The 24,678-nt window shown below is 40.8% G+C and overlaps 1 protein-coding gene across 1 annotated transcript; it reads right to left on the bottom strand.

Moving 5' to 3' along the window:
- Nucleotides 1-621: 621 nt before the first annotated feature.
- Nucleotides 622-24,678, bottom strand: LOC123982204 (protein INSYN2B). The gene is made up of 4 exons (XM_046067621.1): nt 23,890-24,678; nt 21,719-22,473; nt 19,004-19,078; nt 622-811 (listed from the first exon to the last, which is right to left on the bottom strand). The coding sequence occupies exons 1-4, from the start codon at nt 24,676-24,678 to the stop codon at nt 622-624; spliced, it is 1,809 nt and encodes a 602-aa protein (XP_045923577.1).

Raw genomic sequence — 24,678 nt, 5'->3', positions numbered from 1 at the left:
TGTCATCAATTACAGTATATTAAAAGTTTTAAATACAGGTCATAATAATTATTTTTAAATGTCTCTGGTTATAAAAGCTGGTGTTCTGACCCTCATTAGTCCATTAATGAAGATGAATCCTTCCACTCAATCTTTTTCTCTCTTTGCCTATAAACTCTTTTCTTTTCATCTTTTATAAATATTCTCCATCCACTCTGCTGTATTGCCTCTTGTACTGTGCCCCTTGCCCCTTTCCACCCGCTATATATTCTCTTTATATCTCCTAATTGCTTCCTAACTGTGAGTCATCTTGTGGACTGAACTTTTGCTTTTATTTGACTTCAGCACTTTTACTTCCCTGCACCGGTATCAAACCTGTAAGTGCTGAAGAGGCATTTTAAGAGCAGTAACAACATGTGTGCCCCAGTCAAACCATTCTCATCAACTCCAAAAGCAACAGCTAAAATTATAACCTCTGTAACTCTTTGTCCTCCTACAGTTTTATGTTTGCATTTTAATTCTCCAGTTCATTCCACACTTGTTTTTGAATCAAATCTCCACAGTTTATCTTCTGTTGTTTTTCAAAGAAGGGTATGCAGTGCACTAAAGTATCAAAATGTCTTTCGCTCTATCCTCTAGCACTCAGAGGAACCAGAAACATTTCTTCCTGTTCTTCTTGGTGGTGGCAGGGGGTCGCACCAGTTGAGGGGAGTCTTGTTGGTTGGGTGTGGTGGGCTGGGGAGTGGCGGGCTGTGGTGAGCCCTCAGGAGGGTCGCCCACCTTCCATGTGCGTACCACCTGCCCTTCCTGCAGACGAAAGTCATGCTCTACACTAGAAAGAGAAAGACAACGCAGAAAAGTGTTGGTTATATGTTATGTGTGTTTAATCCTGCAATAACAGATTTTTGTTGTGAACACAACATTGAAATATCATCACCTTTGAAATTGTTCTTCTTAGTAAACAGTTGATAATTTACACATCCAGCAGTTATGGGGCAACATTATCATTCATTTGGAGTAATGTTCCTGACCACCTGAAGAATGTAAGCCCAATATTCACTCTCTGTTCTTGGTCTGTACCAACTCTTTAGAGAAATATCTGGCTCTTTAGCCAGCCAGATGTTTGCCATCTATTTACTAACTGTGCCTGTCTGCTGTTTGATGAGCAGGTAGTGTACAGTGGGTTTTTAAAGCTTTTTCACTGAAAACAGCTGCCTGCTGCTTCATGTGATAGTTCTCTGTAGGCTCATCACTATGAGCACATTGTCACATTTTTATAACAAAAAAACAACAATTATAGCCACATTAAACATTGCATGAATAAAGACATAGAATGCACAGCACCAGATACAAGGAAGAACTAGTGTGAAAAACATCAAAGAGAAGCAGTGAAGACTCCCACACCTGCCAGTAGACAATAACGAAGCTGTTGACAAAGTGAATCAAGCGCTAAAATGCTGAGTATCACAGAAATGTTGCAGCACCAGGAGGGATCGTGGGACTGCAGTTGACACACACACCAAACTAAAAGTCAGCAAGGTGCATTGTCAGTCACATGACAGCACAGCTCAGGGGCTTCACTGCCGAAATGAGATTTGAACTCTGATGCACCTCTGCAGAAGCTATAGGTAAAGGTAAGCAATAATAAATGAATGCATCTGCAATAAAGGAATAAGGACAATATTTGCTTGCTGAATTACTTTTGTCAGCAGTTACATGTTGGGTAAGCTTTCCCCCCATGAACTGATTCCCCCTTTCTTTTTTTATTCATTTTACTTTGCTGCTATTCTTGCTTATTATGCAGTGGCCTAGTTAGATGGTGTTTCTCATCAAAGCACAGATGCTGGAAATAAAGAGGACTCCCTCGGTTGAGGATACGAGGAGTGCTGCAGAGGAAGCAAGAAGAACTGAGCTCAGCAGCAGCAGCAGGGCCTGGAGTTTTCAGGCAAGAACAATGAGGACTCTCGCATTCATATCCATCTGGCTTCATAACTCCCACTCCCTCAGTCACTCAACCACTTCACTCTGGATGCCCACTAGTATTCTAATGCACAAAAAAGCAAATGAAACATCAAACTCCAGACGGGAGCACAGTGCAGGCAACGGGTACGGACAGAGTAAACAGTTAAAAAGTGAGTGGGTGCAAAGAGCAGTGGAGAGGATTTCTTCCCTCCGCAATATTTACAGCAGGTAGGAAAAACAGCCACCTCAACTAAACCTTTTTGTGGTAGCTGGGACTGCTTCACAGCCTGAAACAAACCTCCAAAGCTGCGTAAAATGAGGTGCTAGTCAATAGGAAAAGTAAGCAATGGAATTTGTCTGTGCCGCTTTTCCACCCTGAAATGAATAGAGTAAATAAAGTACTCCATTCCACCATCTTCACAGTCTCCTTATTTGTGCCACCATACAGCTCAGCTCCCTATAGAGCTCCCCAGTGGCTCTTGCCTTGCGTCTGCTGTGTTCCCTCTATGTGAAAATGAATAGCCCTGGTCCACAGCTCCGTGTCATGAAGGCACATTGGCGCTGTAGGGAGCAGTCCACCCTCAACCTTAATTATCTGCACACTGAGCCCACAAACTGTGCCAGGCAGGAAGCTGGGGAACCTAACAAATTTCTTTCAGCTGCTCCTCTTCTGTCCTCTGCTCACATCTCAGCTTTTTCGGCTATAGGCTGCATCCTACCTCAGGTCGCACCTGTGGGTAAATTAGGCGTGTTTTAAGGATGATGTAAACCATAATATAGGTTATAGAAGTGGGAGCATGAGAGAGAATGATGCTGCTAGTGTGCTGACCTGAGTGTATAGGTGGCAGTTGCAAGGTCATTTTAACTCTAGTGTAACTAAAGTGGAAAGAAATGTGTTTTCACATTAGTTCCCTCCAGTGCAGAGACAGTAGGTGTGTTTACATTGTGTTTACACAATAAAGTGACAAGAATACATAAACACTAATACACAAAGATATAAACCATGAAGAGTGTAACTTTAAGAGTACATCCCCAAAATGTTAAGATGTCTCAATAACCCAGTTTAATCGAAAACAAAAAGGGCAACATAGAAATGGACTGTATTCATTTAGCCATTACAAATAATGCATAGTTAGGGACCCAAGCTAAACAATCTAAAAATCTTTTTATCAATAGGGAAAAAGACTACAACACTATTTCTGTGATGATCTCTGGTGTACCCTTGCAATTTGTTGATGATGTCACTGATTGTGGAGTCCCACCAGGTGTGGGATGTATGTAATCTAATTGTATTACAACTCCGAGTCTATAACCTCAGAGTTTCAGTGGGAGGATCAAAGTGACGCCAAAGTTTATTACAATATTTCTTTCTGTAAAGCTTGTGTCAGTAATACACTATCCATTCCCAATGTATGACCTTACTTTGCACGTCATTCCATCCTTCACTGTATGAGTCTCCTCTTTTTTAATCATTCATTTTGGGAGATGGTGACCTTGCCCAAGAGCACTACCCCAGCGCATCTCTAGAGGGGACTTTGAATCAGCAGATTTGTAGTTACCAGATCATTTGTTTGGAATTCAAGGTTATTCAAAACTCCCATTTAAAACAATTAGAGAAAACTAACAATAACATTTGAAATATTATTAACATTATTACTGGCTATATAAATTATATATATCATATTGCTGTGTATGGTAATATAGCTTTTACTACAGTCAGATGAACTTACACACAGTATAGCGTGCTGGCTCTCAGAAGAAAGAGCAGGATACTTGCACCGCACTGCACTTTGTGTAAATGAGGATATTAAGTGCTGTCAGATTGGATACAGGCAAAAAATCTGACAAGCTGAAAACAATATTTTAAAACAGTATTTTAAAATAATATAAGCACAGAGGTTGAGCAGGGCTTCATCTCTTTTTCATCCTTCTATCTATAAAACATTCATACAACAGCACTAGCAGGAGATCATCATTCCTCCTCCTCTGTGCTTTTGCTGAGTGGTGGAGGAGAGACTTCAGCAGAAATATAGCAGTGCAAAGGCAATCAACTCGAAATATCTTTGCAATTTTCTCTCCTATAAGCTGAATATCTTTTTTTTTTAAAGAATAGAACATTTCATTTCAGCAGGAATTACATGAGCAGTAGACCTCTCCGTAGAGAGCGCTGTTTGTCTGTCATGAGGTACCACACCCACAAATGCAAGCATATGCCAACGCACAATACCACAGATGAATGTGTATGTGTGCATGCGGGCACATGGAAACACCTCCATCTACTGTAACCACTCAACATCCACCCATACACACACAGACACAAACACACACAAACACAACAACAACAACCTTCCTATTACTTCTCAGGAGAGAACAGGCTGTACCCTGAGGTATTGCACTCTTCTCGGACTATTATTCTAAGATGGTCCCACCAGCTGCTTGGCTGTCACAGAGCGTCCCAAACAGTGGTCTGGCTTATAAAATCCTCCTTCGATACTTACATTAACATTCACATTGCATTGATTTTGGAGTGTGATGTTAACAAATATGTGCGTAATTTAAAAGACTGTAACAGTATATAACATTTCATGGTAATCTATCCAACTGGTGTGATTTTGTTCAGCTCATCCATTGCAATAAGCTTACAAGCAGCATCACACTGAATGCTTAAGAATAAATGCACTGCCTCAGTGTTGTTTGAGTATTTGTCAATGCACTCTTCATATTTTCACTGTGTGTGAATTCTAGTACTTATCAGTAGATTTAGCTACAGTGCAAACATAATTTTTGTTGCTCTTGAACAAAAGCTAAGGTATATAATGCCATCAAAATATAGGAAAAGTAGATGTTTGATCAGTACTTCAGAAGTCATTCAAGTCTGTCAGGTGGAGTCTGTGACAAGCAGAAACTGTGTGTGCATCATTTAGCAATATTGGACAGTAAGGGCAGTTGTATATTTTGCAGGTCAGGGATTTGGCCAGGCAATAAAACCTGAATGAAACAGAGAAATGATTAAATAAAAAGTAAAATCACAGGCAAGCTCATAACAAAGAGTAAAGGGCACCTCAGCAAGAGTCTACAACCATGCTAGCAGCTCTGTAGGCTGTACACAGCAATGTTTTTAGCTAAATGCTAACGTCAGCATCACAATGACAATGTTCATCATGTTCAGCAAGAATTATTCAGTCCCTCCAGGATTTTGTGATGTCAAGATCGCAACTATTAACACAAATTCAACAAACCCCGCAACAATTACTAAAAAGGCCCGTGAAATCCTAGTGGGACTGATTATTAATTATAGAAATTAGCACTAAACACAAAGTAAAGCAGATTGGAGTGTTATTAGTTTGCAGGTATTTGGTCAACAGCACCACTGTACTCTGAAACCCATTATTTCCAATGGCTTGTGCCACACCACAACAGCTTTTCACTATGTTAAGAAAAAGCAGCAGTCGATGCAGCACAGCAGTGTGCTGAACTCAGCAGTAAGTGCAGCTCAAATTGCCTTAATTTGAAAATGTTTTAATTTTGACCTGATGATGGCACTACATGAAAGATTAAGGGATAACCAAATAACTAACTCTCCTGACCTTTCAATTGTTGTTGAAATATTTCTATCAAAACCACAAATGTTAACCTCATGGTGGCACTAGAGGAGAAGTCTGACGATCACCATACTCATCCTCTGGGAACCATGAATGCTTGTGTCATCCATAGAGCCACGCTGCTAGCATGGCTAAAAAATGTCTCAAGACAGCGAGTCATTTACAGGTTTTGAACTATGTCTGATACCTGGAAGTAATATAATAAATCAGTACCTCAGGATGACAGGCTTAAAACAAAATACAAAAAAACAAAATATGAGTGATTTGTGCTCCAAAAGATACATCAACAAGATACAAGTTCCAGCGTGACTGCAGAGCAATCAGATTTTTATTTCGAAATCATTAATCTTGCATATCCACACCTTCATTCATCAAGCTCACAAAGGTTTGGAGAAAACCTCATCAAAAGAAACTGAAGGTATAGAACAGGCTTCACTAACAAGATAGTAGACTCCGGAAAGAACCAATGGAAATTGATGTCTGCAACAGGCTGAGAATGGTGAGGCTTTATTTCAGTATGTATCGCTAGGAGGAGACCGTGTGACAGAGCAAGAAAAGAAAGACACTCAGACTGTAAACATGACTAATACCTCAGGGACACATCATCATATGATTTATGCTATCCACGTCGGGTTTGACTATGCAATATAATTTATGCTAATCATAGGATGCTAAAAGCTTAAATGCACATCACTGGTAGTCGGATCACATTACACGACAACACCTCTCAGCATAAGACAGAACAATATATAGTACTGAAACTTTATGTGCTAGGATACTTGTTTTCAAGGTCAATACATTTGGCTTCATAATAAGTGCTGAAGTGCTTGGCAGCAATTCAGAATAAACAAAGGGAAACCTGTTATGGATGACTTTAAATAATGTAACCTTGTGCAGCTTTAATGTTACTGTCTCCCTGGATCTCTGTCCTCTTGCTTGCATCTCTTGCATTCTCTTTTTCCATTGTGTGATAATGAATGCCTAATATTTACATTTTCATAACAATTATCCACAAAGCTTTTACAAATGTGACCTTATTAGTGACCTCTGGCACTTTCCACAGTGCTTTGTTTTTCTAAAATCAACAGCACAGCCATTGTGAGAGAAAGGGCAGACTAGACTCTCACCTTGTTTGTATTTCTCTCCATGTGCATGAATAAATAACACAAAATTGTTGTTCATTGAAGGGACCAGATGAAGAACCTGGCAGGTTTAAGATCAGAGAAAATCCTCTGCATTAAATAGCTTTGTAAATAAAGAGCAAGCGAGGTTAAGATTGATTACTGAGGAAGCATAAGCTAGGGATGAGGAAACAAAAGCATATGTAGGCCAGGAGCTTATAGTCCCATCAGAGGTAGTCTGTACCAGCTTAAGACTAGCCTGTACCAGCTTAAGACTTGACCCGCTATTGTAGTCTAACTCTCAGTGTTTTGTTTACTCTGTAGAGCTCATTGTACCATGGGAAGATGCTGTACAAAGTGTATAAATGAGACAAGCTTGCATACACCAAACCAGCAGCCAAAAGCGAGGCTGGCAGTCCTGAGCATCCAGGATCTGCTCTGTGGGAAAAAAGCTGTTCACTGTGAATTCGCACTCATTACTGGTTTACTCTGGGAGTTCTCAGTGCGTGCATGCAGCTATCAGCTAACTGCCTGTGTCAGTAGCTGCTGTGAGCCGCCTGATTAATAAATGTAGTAGAAGAATAGAAATAGTGGAAGGTGAGACGCAGACCTATGACAACACAAATACGTCAAAGAGTCAGTTAAAGAAACTAGGAAATAAGAGACAAAAGAGAAAAGGACAGTAACTGATTTCTTACTTTTTGGCCACTTGGTGGCAGCAACTTAACTTATCAAACTTTTAAAGTAAGGGTTTGACATTTTGGGAGATACACTTATTTGCTTTCTGGCAGAGTTAGATGAGAAGTTCAATACCACTCTCATGTCTGTAAATATGAGCCAGCAGCTGCTTATCTTAGCATTAAGTGAAAAAACTACGTTCATTAATAAAAAGGTTCAGAACCCCTTGTGAATTGTAGGAATTAAACCTGTGGTCTTCAAAGATGTTGGTCGGCAGATTTTAATCCAACAGTGAGACTATTATTGATCTTCCCATCTTACTATCCGCTTAAATGCAAATATGTGTAAACTGTAAACAAGCTATTAATTTAATCCGATATGATGAACGTATTAGCATATACTGTAGCTGCTTCATTTATTTGGAAATGTGTTTATGTCAACGTGGCAAATGTAAATTCAATATTCACTCTCTTTTAGCTCTGGTTTTGGTCTCCTCTCACTCCTATGGGAAATCTCTGGCAGCTAAAAGTTTTCACCAGCTAGTTGGTAACTCTTTGTCTGTCTGCCAACAATTTTGTTACAAAGTATTTCCAACAAAAAGTAATTGAAAAAACAATTGTCTGCAGCCGCCGAACACATGCTATTAGAACAGTGAGAGTGAACCAAAACTTGCAAAAAACCCTTGCACAGCTGAGGGGAACTGCAGAGTTTGGTCTGCATTTGCCTGTATGGGGTTGTTTCTAAACCGCTGAGCAGAAAAGTTTGCGCTAGCATGGATAACCTTCCCTGTTAATGTGGACCATGAACCACTGAACATGCTATTGCAATTCAGTCAGAACTTTAAGTCAGAGCATAAGCACAGCTTCAGTACAGTTAAACTCAGATGCAGATCTGTGTTGATAATAGTTCTGGCATTGAGGAAATTGGACCAGAATTTACTGTTCGGCCACCCGGGGCTGTTGTGGGCCAAATTTAGTGCAACATATGTGATGAGGTGTGCTTACCCAGTCTGTCCTAACATTTAAGCCAAGATTTTTCCACAGAACCCGCCCACAATGAATATCTAGCCAATGCTCAGTGGTGGGTAGATACAAAAGTACTTTTGTAGTGTAGTTATAATTTGTTCAAAAGTCACGAGTCATGTACAATGATAAAGTAACTGTTCAGTAAGTCAGCTAAGGTGAATTAAAAGGCAAAAGGTGATGGCTGGTTTCACTCAGTAACTGTTTGTCCTCAGCACCACTGAGGTATTGAGTGATAGCTGCTGGAGCGGAAGGCTCTGATGGATGAGTGGCTATTGAGGTGAGGGTGTGACAGCAGGGTGGCAGTTTGCCACCTGAAAAAAAGCAGTTAGGATCCATCCATCTTTATCTCTGCCGCACCAAGTCATAAACACACACTAACACATTGAAGCTTTCTTCATTGTTGTCTTTGTGTGAAGAGGGGGTGTTTTTTGTTTCACCTCTAGCATTTGGAGGTGGGATGGATGACAACGGTCTCAAGGGGTAATGAAGATTTAGGGCTAAGGTGAGTCGTGGGGGAGGATCTTGGAAGATATGTGCATAGATGCAGAAAATAGAGAGCTGATAAACACCATTGTTTATCTCAATTCTTTTAAAAAAATAACTAAATGGGATTTTTTTGGATGACTGAAGAGGTCAAGTAAATATGACAGACGTATTTAACAGAATAACAGTGGTTTGTTTTGTTGCCTCTGCCAAGATATGTGTTGTGTGTCTGGAGATAATAAACTTTCTTTAAGTTTTTCCAAAAAGACTCACAGATAATTGGATAAAGAAAAAAGGGAGGAAATTTATAGATTGGGTGATTGACATCTGTATGTAAATTATGCATGCGTAATAAAATGCATGTGTTAACACACATAAACGCTATCTGCTGATGAAGACTGTGATGTGACTGAAAGCACCAGGAAATGCTAGTAAGTGGACCTTGGATTCTTTGGGGGGTCAAATTAGAGTAAATACTGTATAAATGTATTGAGTTTTGTTACACATAAATATGGTACCACTTTCTTATAAGTCAACCTTTTTAAAAATAATAAAATAAGTCATTTACCAATGCCTTACAGATTAACAATAAAACCCATTCTAGTAGAGCATCAGTAAAGGGCAATGTTGTACAAACAAATTAATTTAGAGCAATTGTCCACCTTCATGCTTGAGATAAAGCATTAGCCAGGGATTTCTTACAACCTAAAAATGCTTATAACCTATCTATGACACATTAAAAAATTATTTATTAACCATTAATAAGGCAATTAGTTACCACTTTTAACCTCAATATAAAGTGGTGGCCATAAATACACTTTATGGCCACCATTAGCATTCAGTCTATCGATGATCTCTGATTTTAAAATAAGGGCAGTGCCAAAGCAGGAAGAAGACTGAGAGTGGGTGCCAGTGGAAGAGCTTTAGGGATCTAATTTAGCTGTGGGTGTGATTCTAGCTTGATTAGTATTTATATGACACATCATCAACATTAGGCAGTGCTTCCTTGTTCCACATGCCACTCTTGATCTTCCTCTCTCCTCCCCGTTTCAAAGACGTGGCACATCGGTGATGGGCACCATCTGGCACTCACTGTTGGCACGGGCTCTGGCTCTGTGATTATTGCCAAACAGCATGAACAAGGGATCTCACTCTCCCTGTTCTCAATGTGTGTCTCTCGCTCCTGCTCCCTCTGTTTCACACCCAGCCCTATATCTGTCATTTCTTCACCCAAACAAACTCACCAGTGGATGGATGCAGATTTGTTAGGACACATAACAATTTTATGGTTTCACATCTCCAGTGAATGGTCTGAGACTCTTACATTTCAAATACTACTGTTGTTTTTGTAACTGTTGCGCTGTCAACGGTGCCAGAGAAAAAACTAATATATGGAACAAATAATACTCTTCATTTCTATTTTCTTGCTGTGAAAATCTCGTGCCCCTGCTGGCTGAGCATTTCCTCTGTGTAGTTTAATATGAATGAGAGTGATGCCAACAGTGTATTTTCTTCTTCTCCCCTGTGAGATGCCTGTTGCTCTGTGGCTCAGCCCTGAAGTAAAGATGGATTACTGCAGAAGAACTGCCTGCCTTGCCCTTTACACATTTCACACACACAACTTCTCCATTATCAGCCTCATCCACGGGGGAAGCGGTGCGCGCGTGCACACACACACTCACAGTGACAGGTCTGAAAGCTCTGACAGGGTTGTTAGCAAAAGGTCAGAATCAAGAATCTGACAAATCTTTCTTTAGAGAAACGAAAACCTCTCATATTCAGTTAAACTGAAAATACACCAGCTCTTATTTTCCACTCTTGTTGTCTTTCAGTTTCTATTTATCAGCTTTTTCTCTCTCTCTATTTTGGGTTTAAGAAACACAGCAAGTAAGAAATCTGTTCATGTTCGGATCAATTTCCTGACAGATGTGGACAACGTGGTGATTTGAAATATCAGGGAAAAGCAAATCCAGGCTCTGCAGTTAGAAGATTATCCTGATGTTGCTTGGCTGAAGGGAATTTGATTAAATAAGTGCATTACTTACTGGTTGATAAGCTAGTTTTGAATTATTTAGTGTAAAAGATATATACAGTTTATTCTTAATATTCTTTAAATCATAAATATTTTCATTTCAACAAAATCCATTCAATGCATTCTATAATCACCTATATATGGTACTTTGTACCTCTTTATATTATATGGTCCACCTTTCCCATGCAGGATTGCGAGCCCATGCACAAGGGATTTAAAGGAAATGAAACCCTGTCTCCTATAAATTATGTTTATGTATGTTTTAAGTAAACATAATGCCACCCAGATTACTTTTTCTATTAACAAAATGACTTAATGAGGAAACATTGTTAAAAAAAACTTATCTGCAAAGTATCAAAGAATTTATACAGTAAGCATCAGAATCTCAACCCAAGATGAACTGGAAAGCTTGAGCCACAAGTCAACTGAAGACAAACTGCTTCAATTGCTCTTTATGCTGATTTATGTACTTATTATATTAATATTTAGGTACTGACAGCACTTTGTCAAGGGACAAGAGGGACAAGATTTTGGTATCAGAAGCATTCTGGTTTCCGTTTGTAGTCTAAGTATTATTGACCAATCAGCATTTTTTATCAGCTTTTTATAAAATGTACCTGCATTCAAACTGTTGTCAGACAAGAGCTGATCAGTTCCGAAATTGCTCATTGGACTGTAAACAACGACCGGCGCGCAGAAGAGGAAGTCTTCGCCCAGATGTCCGTTATCCAGATATTCACTGGCTACACCGGAAGCCCCAAAACATTGGCTGTTGCTCCGAGAGGCTAAATTGACCAGACAATAGGGGTGGGTACCAAGATTGAGGTAAGGGAAAGATAGCAGTTTTGGTTAAATACAGAAAATGTCAAAAGACTTTATGTGTGTACTTAATGTTTACCAAAACCACAATCTTTCCCCAACTTTTACAAGAGTCCTTCTGTTGCATAAACCCAACCCCACCAGGATTTGAATCCTGGTCTCCAGTGTCAAACTGCTGCACTTTGTATGCCCACCATTCACGCCCACAACCTCCCGATATGTCACGTAGCACTTTCAGTTCTTTAATAAATGCTGCTAGGAAACAAATCAATACACCCCTTTTAAACACCTATACATTACAGACACTTTAATGTTTTTTTTAAGTTGCATTTAAAATTCATATTATGTCTTCACTGTCTTTTAAACACACACACAGATGCACTTTCCCCATCCTCCTTTCTCTTAACCGCTATATTTTCCCAAGAATTCTATTCAGTCAGGTCTTTTCACTCCTTGTTATGATAATGGAAGAGAATTGTCAATGTTTAATGAACGACTGGAGGCTGGATACAGGTTCCGAAATATCCTTGTGACCGTGAACATGAGAAGTTCATCTATAATTTGCTCACACATCACTGTATTTCAGAAGAGCTAAGCTAAATGTGCACACACTCAGGCACTGATGTATTTTGGACAAGCTCATTTGCACACTGTATGTAAAGTGCAGATGTAGGGTTCCCTGAATAAACTGTGCACAGAAACACCTCGGGTTCTGGTTCATTTGGCTGTGGAAGGGAAAGCAAAACTGTAGCTGCCTAGACAATCTTTCCTACTCACCTCCTCTCTGACGCTGCTCTCACCCCTCTTTCCTGCTTGTCCTATACCCAATCCGGAGCTGTGAGTTTGCACCACTCCTCCTCATCCCCACTTAAGTGTGAAATATATTGAAAGCAGAGAAAAACTGAGAAATGGGGGTATGACAGCAGAGGAAGTGACACAAGCAATCTACTGGAAAAGGCGCCTCTTTCTGATGTCTATAGAGTACAGTATTCCTCTGGATAAAACCAGGACAACGAGAAGCTGTCAGTAGCTCTGGGTCAGAGTTGGCACCATGTAGAGAGTATTTAAATTGGAACGCTATGTCCTTCTGTGGCCAAGTGAGAAAAGTGAATCAAAGGCAGTGAAAGGAAACGTGAGCCCAAGCTGAGAAGTAGCACTCTGGAGACGGGGAAGTAGACAGAAGCGCATTATAGAGGGCAGGAGTAGTGTGAATGAGGGCTTCATGCACCACAGCCCACAGCTCTTAACGCTGCCTTGAGTGACAGCAAAGACACTATACATTGTTCTTACTAGATCCTGCACATTAGAGTACAAATCCTCAATTTTCCCTTCTCTCAGATGCACAAAAAAACTTGTATTCATGTTATTTCCCCACAAGCTGTTTCGAATTATTGTAACGCAATCAATTAATTTTTTCTGAAACTTATCAGGCTACATTATACTGCCTGTTTAAGCATGCAAGACATGCGGCACTGCTCCATCACGGGGATCTATTGGAGAAATGTGTCTGGCAGCCATCCTTCACCCGCACCAAGCCAACAGTGCGATGTCTCTGGGTGTCTTTTAACACTATTATTACTTTTTAAAATCTTTTAAAGATGCTGTCATTCATTTTTAATGTGGATGAATATTTCACTGACACTAGAGTTAGGCATTTGTAAAAATAAATAAATAAATAAATAAAAAATAATATAAAAGATGCTGAGAATGAACGAGAGAAAAAAAGTTGGAGTTATTGAGATGCATGAAGAGTCATCCCGATTTCCTTCCCTGTGCCAAGTCTCCAGAGTCTCCACCAACTCACTCTCTGGTCTATCGCAATCGAGGGACAGCGTGCGAGTATCTAGTCCCATCATGCGATTGTGTGTCAGTGGAGATGTGCGTCAGGAAGCATTGATTCATGATGGGTGTGTGGTGACAATGGCGAGTGATGAGTTGTTACTGTAGGCGCTGTCACAAACTGTTCGTCTCAAGCAATCCCAATGGATCAGTCTATATCCTTCATCCTACGAGTCTTGGAGACTCAGTAGAGGAATCCTCCACCCTGGCACCACCACCACCACCGCGCCTGGCATGCATATGCATGATCACTGATGTGAAGAGGCATTCATTGACAAATAGGATGCTTAAAAGAGTCCACACAGACTGTAAATGAGGAATAGAGAGAAAACAATACGTGTGTAATGAGGCCGCAGTACTGATATCAAACGAGCGTGAATGGCATCCCCACAAATAACAGTCCGCCAGAAGGGATGAGAGAAAGAGCAAGAATGCTTCCTCAGAAAACCTTTTTCTCAATAATCAGTTGTTCAGTGAAGGCGATGACGGATTTTGAAAAAAGATCTCTTAGTGGACAGTTTAACCAAAAACTTACGGTCCAGAGAGTCATTAATCCATCTCAGACTAGCAGCCTATCGAGCTCCTTCAGTGAAATGCGTGATCGAGCATTAGACAGAGCAGCAGTACTGATAAAGCAGGAGAGTACAGATCTGATTAGCCTGCCGTCTCCGCACACTCCACAGGGATTAAGCACAACAATTCCTTCCTAGACCTCCCTACTTTGTATCATGCAGCCCGTTTGCCATTATCAAAACTCCACTCACTAATTAACAGTCCTACTCGGCCACACAATCAGATTCACATATTGACATGCAGTTAATGTGCCACTGGTGTTGGATAAATAACATCAGATACATCATAAATTATTCCTCCTGTAATGTGAGACCCTTAAAAGCCAGAACAAATGAAGGGCTTACTTTTGTCTTGGTTGAGGACAAAATGTTCAAAATGTTACACTCTGTAGCCACTAGTATCATTTGTATGCTTTAAGTGTCATTAGCATTTTTATATAAGCTTTGGCCCGAAAGACATCCTGAGCGACTGCAGAACAAAGCTCTGTGTGCAAACACACAAAGGCACACTTAAACGCACAGTGTATCATAATAGTTTGTACTTAACATATTGCTATTGTTTTTGTTTGACTTTTATTTGTCTATATTTTACTGAACTATTTGTCATTTCCTGCCATTTACCTATTTTAAAGCAAAAACCTTTGATTGTCTCCTTTAGGTTTTTAAATGAACAAAACAAATAACTATCTCAAAATATTCTATCATACATTGTATAACCTACCGTGCTTATTCCAGGACTAAATTCAAGTTATAATACTCACACACGTTCAAACTAAATACACAGGATTTGTAAACTCTATCATGACATATTTGCAGTTCTGCTAAAAATATGATTTCCACTGGAATTTAAAGCCACATTAATAAATGTTTTGGCCACTTGGCAGCACAACAAGCAGAAAAACCCCACAAAATTAACGTCACCTGATGAAGAACTATATATATATATATATATATATATATATATGGAACTTGTTAGCAAACAGTTTCCTATTGACACCTCTATCGACACAAGGAACAGTAAGATTTATTTGGTTTTGGGTTTTTGGCCACAAGTCCAATATTTACTCTCTTTTAGCTCTCCACCAACTCCTGAGGGACATATCTGTCTCTTTATCTGCTACACATTCCACTGTACATGCCGATGGGCATGTAGTGTACAGTTGGTTTATCATTTTGGGGCTTAAATTGTTTTCTGCTGCCATTCATAGCCCTCATACATCTATGTAAAATTTCTGCAAACAAAATATAGGAAATAATACAATATTCTAACTATGTAACTGAATTAATCAATTAGTGAAACATAACTAAAAAAACAAAAGTTTAAACCAAGTCTAAATAAAAGCTGTGTAACTGTTGCTTAATAGTGCAAACAGGAGGTTTTAATAGTGGGAAATTATTCAGAATTGCATTGACCATAGTGCATGATTTAAAAACTAATCTGTGTCTATATGTGTATATGTCTATACAGCTGCTGGGTGCGGCCGAAAACAATGAAAATGAGAGCTGTGAGATTTAACCAAAACGCTCTGTAGCGCTGAGGTGAACTGCAGAGTCAAGCGATAATATCTGTGGGTTCAACACTCAGGAACCTCTTTCACATAACACATACTCTTTTGATCTACTGTTTGTGTAACAATTTTGATTGTTTACAGTTCTGTGACATTTGCTTTACTGCAGATCAATTTTTTTGTGGTTTATTGGGCGAGGACAAATATTCCTTCATGCAACTTATTCTCAGTTTTCCAAATAAGTTCCTGTCTGAGCTTTCCAGCTAGATTGATACTGTGTGGTGCTGAGTTGGGCTTTTCTTTGAGGGCTGACTTCTTCAAGAGGCATTTAAATTGATAGAATCTGTCCTGTCAGATTTTATGGCTTTTCCATCACTCACTCCTTTTCAGGCTTCACTTTATCTTCTCTCTCTCCTCCAACACCTTTTTCTCTATCGTGGCCAGATTCCCTTTTTTAGACTCAGCTCAGCTTGAGCCTCAAAGAAAAGAAAATCTCCTCCCTTTTCAAAGCAGGGAAATCCTCTTGTCGCACATGAAAGAAGCATGTCGACTTGACAGGTTGATTGAGTGATAAGTTCCCATCTGACCGTAAAAACAGTGGCTTTGGATGTCGACTGAGGAGTGTAATATAAGTACAACATACCAGAACGATAACTTACTCTCTCACGTCACTCTCCAATCAACAATCTCTCATTATAGTCCTCGTCTGTATATCTTATTCCCTTTCTTCAAGATAAAGAACTATCATTGCTTCATACTGAAATTCTTGAGCTGCCACCCTCACTGTAATATTCTAATCTTTCAAGATGAAGCTGTATTGAGTTTCTGAATGAATCATTTTCTTCATGGGCTTCTTCTCCCTGTGCTCTTTCTATCTTGTTCCATTTCTAAAACTCAGATCTTTTCTCACAGATCTTTTTGCTTTCTGCTCTCTTATCCTCAACTGTCTTTCTTCTTGTCCTCCCCCACTGTCTTTCTTTTTCTTCTCCATGTTTCTTGATTGAGGAGGTTTGCATACACACTATAAATAACCATATTAGGATGCTGGTTTGATTGAATCATTTATGTGCTTTACAATAATTTAAACTTCAGGAATAGCATAATTTGTTTGATAATCAGGTTAATGTCAAGGATGGTTTTGTAGCTACAGGAAACACCTTATTAGCACTACAGAATAATAAATAATAAAGGAGTGCGTAGGTGACTATGCACAATCAAATTACTGAATGCAATCTAAAGTCTAAAGTGTATGCACACAATATTTCACTGCTCCAGTCCACAATTAGAAAGATTGATGGTGAAAGCTAGCCTGTTAATTGGGTTATGCTTTCTCAGTTTTAGGATATAATTTGACTAACGTAACGCCTCTAAGGTGTTTAAATGAAAGTTATAAAAGTAATAATCAGAGAACTGCCATAACCCGTAACACAATTTTTATACTATTTGATACACATATCAGCAAGATCAATAATTACCTGACAAACATATTGCATTCAATCTGGCACGTGTAAACTGCCCTCTAGTGGATTCTCAGTGTAATGCAGGAAGTACAGGGCCCTTATTTACCAAATTCAAGATGGCTGCCTTACCAAGCTCCTCATTTTGCTAAGAAAGTTGTGGTAAGATTTGTATTGTTACCAAAATTTTAAGGTAAACATTTGCTTGATTGAATATAATAATCATTAATAATAAAATTATAATTACCAATATCTACCTTTATTTTGTTGTACTATAATGTTGAAAATCAGTAGGTACCTATTTATAGGTATTCTTTTGAAAATCCCCAAATCACCATTGTTTTGCAGTTCATAATGCTTTTATGGTTTCAACTGCCATACCATCGTTAAATTATTTAATCAAACCAATTAAAGATTGGTTTAACAATTGTATCCATATAAGAAATGTTCAGTGGTAATTGGGGAAACCAGATTGTCTTCAAAATTTTATTTTATTGATATAGCCCCAAATCAGAGCAGAAGTTATCTCAGGGCACTTCACATATAGAGCGGGTCTAGACTGTACATTACTTTATAACATTATTAACAGAAATCCAACAATTCCCACAAAGAGCAAGCACTTGCCAACAGTGACAGAACAGGCAGGACCCTTGAGCAGAACCTAGACCAAGGTGGGCAGCCATCTGCCTCAACCGGTTGGAAAAACTAAAGGTGGAGGAGAGGAGAATCGTACAATCTTTAATAGTATAGAGCAGGAATGCATGCACAAGTGTCCCTTATTTGCAGATACCATAAAAGAATAAGTAGAATAAACAATAAATCAAAATTAGATGCTAAAAATTTAGTGTACATAAATGTTTTCTTATGAGCATTGGTGTAATATTTGTAACAATACAATATAAAGCAATCTACTGGAGTGAAGTATGCTGTAATACGATAAATTTAAATACAATGATTAAATACATAAAAATGTTACCGTATAGAAATTTTGTATTATATAAATGTAATATGAATATAGTATATAAACGGACATAGTATCTTATATAAGTAAAAAAAAAAAAAAAAAAAAGAGAAGGAAAAAAGAAAAGAAAATCGAAAAGAAAAATGTTTTAAAAAATTGGATAAATATTTCATGTGTTAGGGTTAATCCAGTGATAATCAGATAATATATGTGTATATAAACTCTCTGAATGTCATCCCTCCTCTCTCGCCACTATTTATTCTCCTTTGCAAGATTTGCTTCTTCTACTAATAACCCTTATTTTCTTTTGCAATTTTGACATTTACAACTAAGAAACAGGGATTTTAATTTCATAGCAATCCACACTTTTCTGTTTGCCTTTCTTCACCCTCCTGTAAAGTGTGAAATCCCGTTTGGTAATTGATTGATTTCAATTCAAATCTTGGAGTGGAATGATTATGCAGTAACTATGCATGTGTGTACGTGTGTGTGTGTTTGTGAATTTGATACCATGTGCATCTGTGTGTGTAAAAGAGAGATAAGGAGAGTAGAAAATGAAAAGCGTAGAGGAGAAGGGATGAAACCAAGTGGGCACACGGGTGCACAACTTAAGTCTGTGTTGTTGTTCACCTCATTAAATCTGAGAGCTAGGGCATGAGAGTACGTGTGTGATAAGTCTTAATAAATCTCTTATAACTGTGTTCAGTGATCAAACCTGAAGTGGTATTTGCGCTATGAGTGGCCATACTCAAAGTGCTGCATCTGGCTGTGCTGTCACACAGAGCAGAATGACAATCCTACCATGCCATGAAACTGAAGTCTCAAAACTGATGTGATTGGAAATGACAGCGTGATGCACATAACTGTGCACCGAGACACGCACTGTGCTCGCAGTGCTCGCATGTAAAAGAAGCGATAAATATGTAGAAATTCACTCTCACAGGAGGACACATCCATCCACATACCTGTAGATGATGCAGGCACAGTCCCTGCAGGTCCCACAGTTCTCAATGTCCTGTCCGGTCCTGTAGGAATGTCTTCTGTTGAGAAGCACAGAGATGACATATCAGGGGTAAAAGAGTGATGTTGTGTGTGCGTTTGTGTGAGCCCACAAAGACAAATTCAGGTTATCGTTTCCCTTGTTGAACCGGATATCTGGCACACACACCCCGGCAAATACACCAATCTCCTCTCTGAAATCACCCCTGATAATTATTTAATGAACGATACCCCTTCCAACAGGCTCAGGCTGTTACGTAAACTATGAGTCACTATATCACTCCAGGCATAAAATAATGCTTATGAGGTAAAAGTCAAGTCTGCGTGCATTAGACTTAGCCCCATCACTGAATTCTTATACTAGAACACGCAAGTCAGTTTATGAGACAGAGGGCCGTGCAGTCACATGTTCAAATGTCTGCAAAGTATAGTGCTGGCATTAGTGTTAACAGTGTGATTTGGATTACGCTGCTCAGATATCAGTCAAGCCTTTCCATGGATTCATAGACACACATCCATCCACGTCTATCGTTTCAAGAGTTCTCTCATCCCCACATCATTTACTATTTTGGTGTGATAAGGCAGGAGAAATTACTAAGAAGCTTACAATGTAGGAAGCAGATTAATTAAAGACTTGATGATAATAGTAAAGGGTTTACACTAAGAGGCATGGCGCATCTGAAACCACCAACATGATGACAGCCAAATGCAGATTTCTATCAATCCCTGTCTGCTGCATACATGCATGAGGAATGGGCTGCTGCGAAATGGGTAAAAAACAAGCTCCACAACCGCTCCCTGTGGTCTGACATGACATAAACTCTTTCTTCAGAGTTGAGGTTGAGATTGAGAGTTGCATGACTGACATGAGACTTCATAAAAATAACAACAGATGCTCTGCTGCCTTCTGTCTTGCATTCAGTCTGGTATTTCTTTTTCTCTGTCTTTTGCTCACCCTGCTGTTTTAACCACTTCTGTCTCTTTGGCCTTCTCATTCTCACCAAATTTACATAGTTTTCTGTCCACACAGCTTTGTTGCCAAAGTATTTACAATGCTGACAATGCCGGGATTGGCTATAAATAGATGAGCTGCATCACAGCAAAGCTTAGGCACAACAACTATCTATCTGTAATATTCACAGCACATGATGCAGTGAGGTTGTTACCGCTGGGTTGTGGATATTCCCTTTTTGAAGAATAATCTGCCTACAACAACCCACTTGTCTACTCCATTCCAGGAGAGAGGAGACTCTCTTTTAGTGCAAAGCTATGATCACATCATGTCTGTCCCTTATTTGTTTTTGCATGGATAGAACCAGATCCTCACTTGAGAAATTAACTGTCTGGGAATAAAATAGCAGGCACTTAGGCTACATGCTGACATTTACTTTCCAGGTCTCCAAAATACCAGGCACTTGTAATTTATGTGTTTATTGTTTGGTCTTCTCTCCCTGTCTTATTCCTAACTATTTATGTATCTATCTATCAAAACATTTTTATATATTCAATAAGTGTAAACAGACTGAATATTAAAGTTGGCTACAGATTACCAGATAGCGTTTCACACTACACTTGGCCCTGGGCTGAGAACCCCTGTTAGCCCTGGGTTTACAGCTCCATTATCCTGCGGCTTCCAGTCATTTCACATTTACAACTTCAAATGGTGGATAGGTCCTCTTTTGGCCCAGGGCTTTCACACTGCATTTAAACCCCTTTCAAAACCCTTGATTTAACCTTGGGCTATGCAACATTTCGCACTACTGTTAACGCTACCTTTGAACACCACCTTGGACATGTGGTGCAAAGAATAATACTGTGATCCTAGGTCATCTACCCTGCGATGTGAAATTCTTAAATTATACACCTGGGGTACATTTGTAGCCTTTCAAATGTAAAATGTAGTTGTCTTCGAAAGTAGTCTGACTGAAGTTAAACACTTAGGCTAACAAATGCAAGCCTGAAGCCTCATACTAAACCCCACTCCATAGCAGGGTTATCCCCGACTCAAGATTAGCACCAAACAAAAGGATAAGATCATAAGGGGCTGCATTGGTGTGGGTGTGTTGTTTCAGGTACTGGTGAGACTGGTTTGAGTAGATCCAGGAGATGGAAGGCTTATCAGTATGGACTCAGATCAGTCTCAGTATTAATGAATGCACACAGAAGGATTCGCAAATGTTTTGGGGATTTATATAACAAATACTATCTCCAAAAACACATTTGTGAATTGTGTGAGACACAATGTACTTTGAAAATAATCCAATGCAAAAGGCTGAGTTGGTGGGGGCCTGTTGATTCAGGTACCGGTGAGACATGAAACACGATCCATGAAGTCCAGTTTGAGCAACAGATCCATGTCTTGAAAATACTTATTAGAATACCGCAGCACTTTGAAGGGTGAAATCACATTAAATGTGGACTTAGATCAGCCAAGGACAAATTAAATGCAAGTGTGAAAAATCATCAGAGCAACTTATGTCAGCAATTGGATGTTGATAATGTTACAGTAATAAGGTAAGCTTACTATTATGTAATGCAGTATGTATTATGACCTGACAAAGGTCTGATTGAGCTCAAAACATTTAGATTAAAATAGGTTTGTGTTGTTGGAGTGAGTATGCAGGCATTACGTTTTCAATATTACAATGTAAACTGACGCCCATAATCAAAAATTGCCTCACCCGTCTCTCTCGGCTTCCTTCTTCTCAAGGTCTTGAATGACATCCAACAGGACCTTAATGGTGTTCTGGCTGGTCTCCAGAACTCCCTCCAGGCTGTGGAGCTGGTTCTGCAGGCTACGAATATCGTGCAGGGGTCCGTTGGGGCTCAGGAGCTTTTCTGTTACCCTGGATGGATCCAGTTTACACCTGGCCCCAGACACCAACCCTCCCAGAATTTCCTGGACCTGTCTTAGTGTGTCAGCCTGGGTGGCAGTCAAGGGCCCAGCAGTAGGCCGCTCCCCAGAAGCAGTGCAGCCCCTGGCTCCAGAGCAACCCTGCTGGTTTGGAGGGAAAGGGTTTTGGCTGTTAGGGGTGTTAGGCCTAGCGTTGGCGCCTGAGCAGAGCATTTTGTGCAGTGCCCCAAGCTGAGCCTGGGCTGAGCTGAGACAGCTGGACTTAAAACAGGCCTTGGCAGGAGAGGAGGAGGAGGACTGCTTCTCTTCCTTCATCCCAGCAACTGGCGGAGTATGAGCTCTGTGCTTCAGAGAGCTGGCTCTCTTACAGAGGTTGGGCGAGTCTGTACATTTTATATCTTCCTTTTTCTCATTGTCCCTGTCTTTATCTTTCTTGCTGCTTTTACTGTCTGCCCTGAGCATGGGTGTTCGGCTTGCAGGACCTGGTGGATCACTTCCATTTTTGCGTGGTGTGTAAGGTGGAGGTGGTGGGGGAGGAGGTGGAAGTCGAATGCCCCTCTTATCCTGAGCATTGTAAGGGGCCTGAGAGGGAGGGGTGTATGGTGGCGCAGCACGAAATGTGGAAGAGTACAGAGGAACAGCTTTAGTTGGTGTTGCACATAGTTGTGCATTTGGAAGAGTGGACACATATGTTTTCACAAGTGGAGGTGGAGAAGTGCATGATTTTAGTTTGGGGACTGGGGAGGAGTAGGGGGTTGTGCCTGTGTTGGCAGAAGAGGTATTTTGCCGAGCTTGACATGGGATGTTGCAATGAGATACAGTTTGTATGAGAGTGGCATAAGAAGGTGAAGCAGAATTTGGGTGAGGGGCATTGGGACCAATCGGATGTGTAGTAGAGTAATACGATATGGAGGTGCAAGACAAGGCAGTTTGAGTTACAAATGTACAGGGTGTTGGATTTGTAGGAGGTGTCGCGATTGATGTATTGGTTGGGGGTTGATGTGTTACATTAGGGGCAGTGGTTGGATAACTGGTGGGGTCAGAGAGAGTTACAGTGGGAGTTATAGTTGGGGTCGGGGTGGAACAGGTCAGGGGAGCTGATGATACTATGTTTGAGATTGGGGAGGTGCAGTTTTGGGTGTGGACAGTTGAGAGAGGACTGGAGCAGACAACAGCTGTGCTGGGGGTTGTTGGTGGCGACACAACAGTATAATAGGGGATAGGGTGTTGGACGATAGTAGGTGCAGAAGTGCAGCAAGGAATGGACAGTGCTATGGGTGGAGGTGAAGCGGTGCAAGCTGGCTCTGCTGGAGAGGAGCAAGGTGGCTTAGCGCAGTGTTCAGGGGTCTGTGTTGGTGCACTTGTAGGTGGGGGAGAGGAACAGTAAGGCACAGTAGTTATTTGGGTGGTGGGAGGGTCTTGAGTTGTAGTTGGGGATACAGGACTCTCAGATTGAATTTGCATTGATGATTCTGTCAGAGGTGGGGAAGCACAGGGGCTGCAATTTTGTGTCTGGGTAGTGCAAAGTTGATGATTTGGAGGAGAGTGACAGGGCGAGTCTGTTTGTATTTGAGTGGTGCACTGCTCAGCATTTGGAGGTAGGGTTGGACGAGAGTTCATGATTTGAATTTGAGTTGTGCATTGTTTGTCACTCAAAGGTGGAGGCTGATGTTGACTCTCAGTTTGACTTTGGGCCGTGCAATATTTTGAATTTAGAGGTGTGGAAGGGCTCTCAGTTTGAACTTGGGTAGTACAGAGTCTGGCATTTGAGGGTTGCAGGGATGGCCTAGGGCTTTCAGTCTGAGTGAGAGTATTGCAGTAGTGCACTTCCTTTCCAGGATCACTTGTTGTCCTGTTCAGCCGTTTTCTCCTCCTGACCACTGAGGGAGTACTGCTTCCTTGACGCTTGGGGCCATCTCGACAGGATACAGAGGAACAGTGACATGGCTCAGTGGTAAGAAGGACTGAAGGAGGACAGCTGTGCCTTGAGTTTTTTACCACACTAACAGCTGATTTAATGTCTGTCCTGGAGGCTTTAGACCTCCTTTCTACCACAGTTCGATCCCCAGGTACAGGAGGACCATTCTGGTCTTTGGACCCCGGCAACAACACATGGTTGTGCGTAAGGTACTCATCTTGAGAGTCGTGTTCGTCATCCCCATCCATGCCCACTGAGTCCCCCAGGCTGTGGCTACGTGTGTGTGTGGAAGAGAGGGACTGGGGCTTTTTCAGGCATGGGGAGGTCTGGATGGCTGTGCTGGTGCTCGTACTGGGCTTGCGTGTCATTGGCAAGGTTAGGGAGTTAGTCTGTGGTGGTGCCCAGCATCTACGTGTAGGACCCGGCGTCAATGGATGAGGAGGGGCCCTGGCTAAGAAAGCGGCCACCACCTCTATAGTACTTGCCATGTCCCCACGCACAGCCCCCACCACAGACGTTTGGCCAGGTAGACCCTCAGTCCGTGCCCCATCCTTTTCAGTCCATGGCTGGGGGGACCTGCTGTTGTGTTTGCGAAGAGGATGTGGGCTGCCACAATCTGTGGCAGGCCTCTGATGGCTATTGTTTTCTCCTGTTCCACTGTTGCCACTGCTGCTGCTGCCATCCTCCAAGTCTTTAAAGCGGACCTGGTGTGTGCGGTTACGGCGCCGCTTGAGGCGGCTCTCAATATCTGGGGAGTCTCGATTGAGCAGCACAGAGCGCACAGTCATTGTCCCAGGCAACTTGTCCGCCAAGGTGCTCTTGCCGTTGGTTCGGCCTGTGAGTAAGTGGTTGGGCTCTTTGCTCACCAT

This window comes from Micropterus dolomieu, linkage group LG13 (assembly GCF_021292245.1).
Source record: "Micropterus dolomieu isolate WLL.071019.BEF.003 ecotype Adirondacks linkage group LG13, ASM2129224v1, whole genome shotgun sequence".
NCBI classification, from domain to species: Eukaryota; Metazoa; Chordata; class Actinopteri; order Centrarchiformes; family Centrarchidae; genus Micropterus; species Micropterus dolomieu.
Note: the sequence above shows the minus strand (reverse complement) of the source record. Positions and strands in the feature narration are given on the sequence as shown.